The 553-nt window shown below is 44.8% G+C and overlaps 1 protein-coding gene across 1 annotated transcript in view; it reads left to right on the plus strand.

The window, feature by feature from the left end:
- LOC119594885 overlaps nt 1–553 on the plus strand; it is a 5,305-nt gene that overhangs the window by 4,144 nt on the left and 608 nt on the right. The window contains exon 3 of the mRNA XM_037943959.1: nt 219–450. Within this exon, the coding sequence (XP_037799887.1) occupies nt 219–450 (232 nt within the window). The remainder of the gene's footprint in view (nt 1–218; nt 451–553) is intronic.

Here is a 553-nt window from a genome sequence, read left to right on the forward strand (position 1 = left end):
TTTCAAGCATGCGAAGGATTCATGCTGGACAAAATCCTGTAGAATCCAAATAACGAAAAGACCTATGTAATCGATTTGTTTACGCTTTCTACAGTCTTTTCGTGTCTGATCTGTGTGAGTGTGTGGCATCTTCCACGCTCGTCTGTCAACCGAACCCATTTTTTTTTAGTCCTACCTTTAAAAGAGAATTATAACCAACCCCCATTTTCTTCCCGTAGAAAATGCATCCGTCCGCCTTCGCCTTCGTGTTGGTAAGCCTGCTGTCGGTTTCCCTGGGTTCTGCCCAGGAATCTGAACATACCAAGAAGTTACTGGAAGCGCGCAAGACCCTGGAGGAGTTCACCGTGCCCGCTTTGAAGGATAACTTGAAAAGCCGCTCCAATGTTGAGTTCTACGTCAAGTGCGTGACTGGCAAAGGCCCATGCAACAAAATTGGCATCGCTCTCAGTAGTAAGTTCAGCTTTTGGAATCTGGTGTTCAGAGTTGCTCAATTGTGGTTCATTTCAAGGAATTTGGAGAATAAAGAGAGATATAAAGTCAGAGCGAGAGTAAG

Source organism: Penaeus monodon, chromosome 34 (assembly GCF_015228065.2).
Source record: "Penaeus monodon isolate SGIC_2016 chromosome 34, NSTDA_Pmon_1, whole genome shotgun sequence".
Classification (NCBI taxonomy): Eukaryota; Metazoa; Arthropoda; class Malacostraca; order Decapoda; family Penaeidae; genus Penaeus; species Penaeus monodon.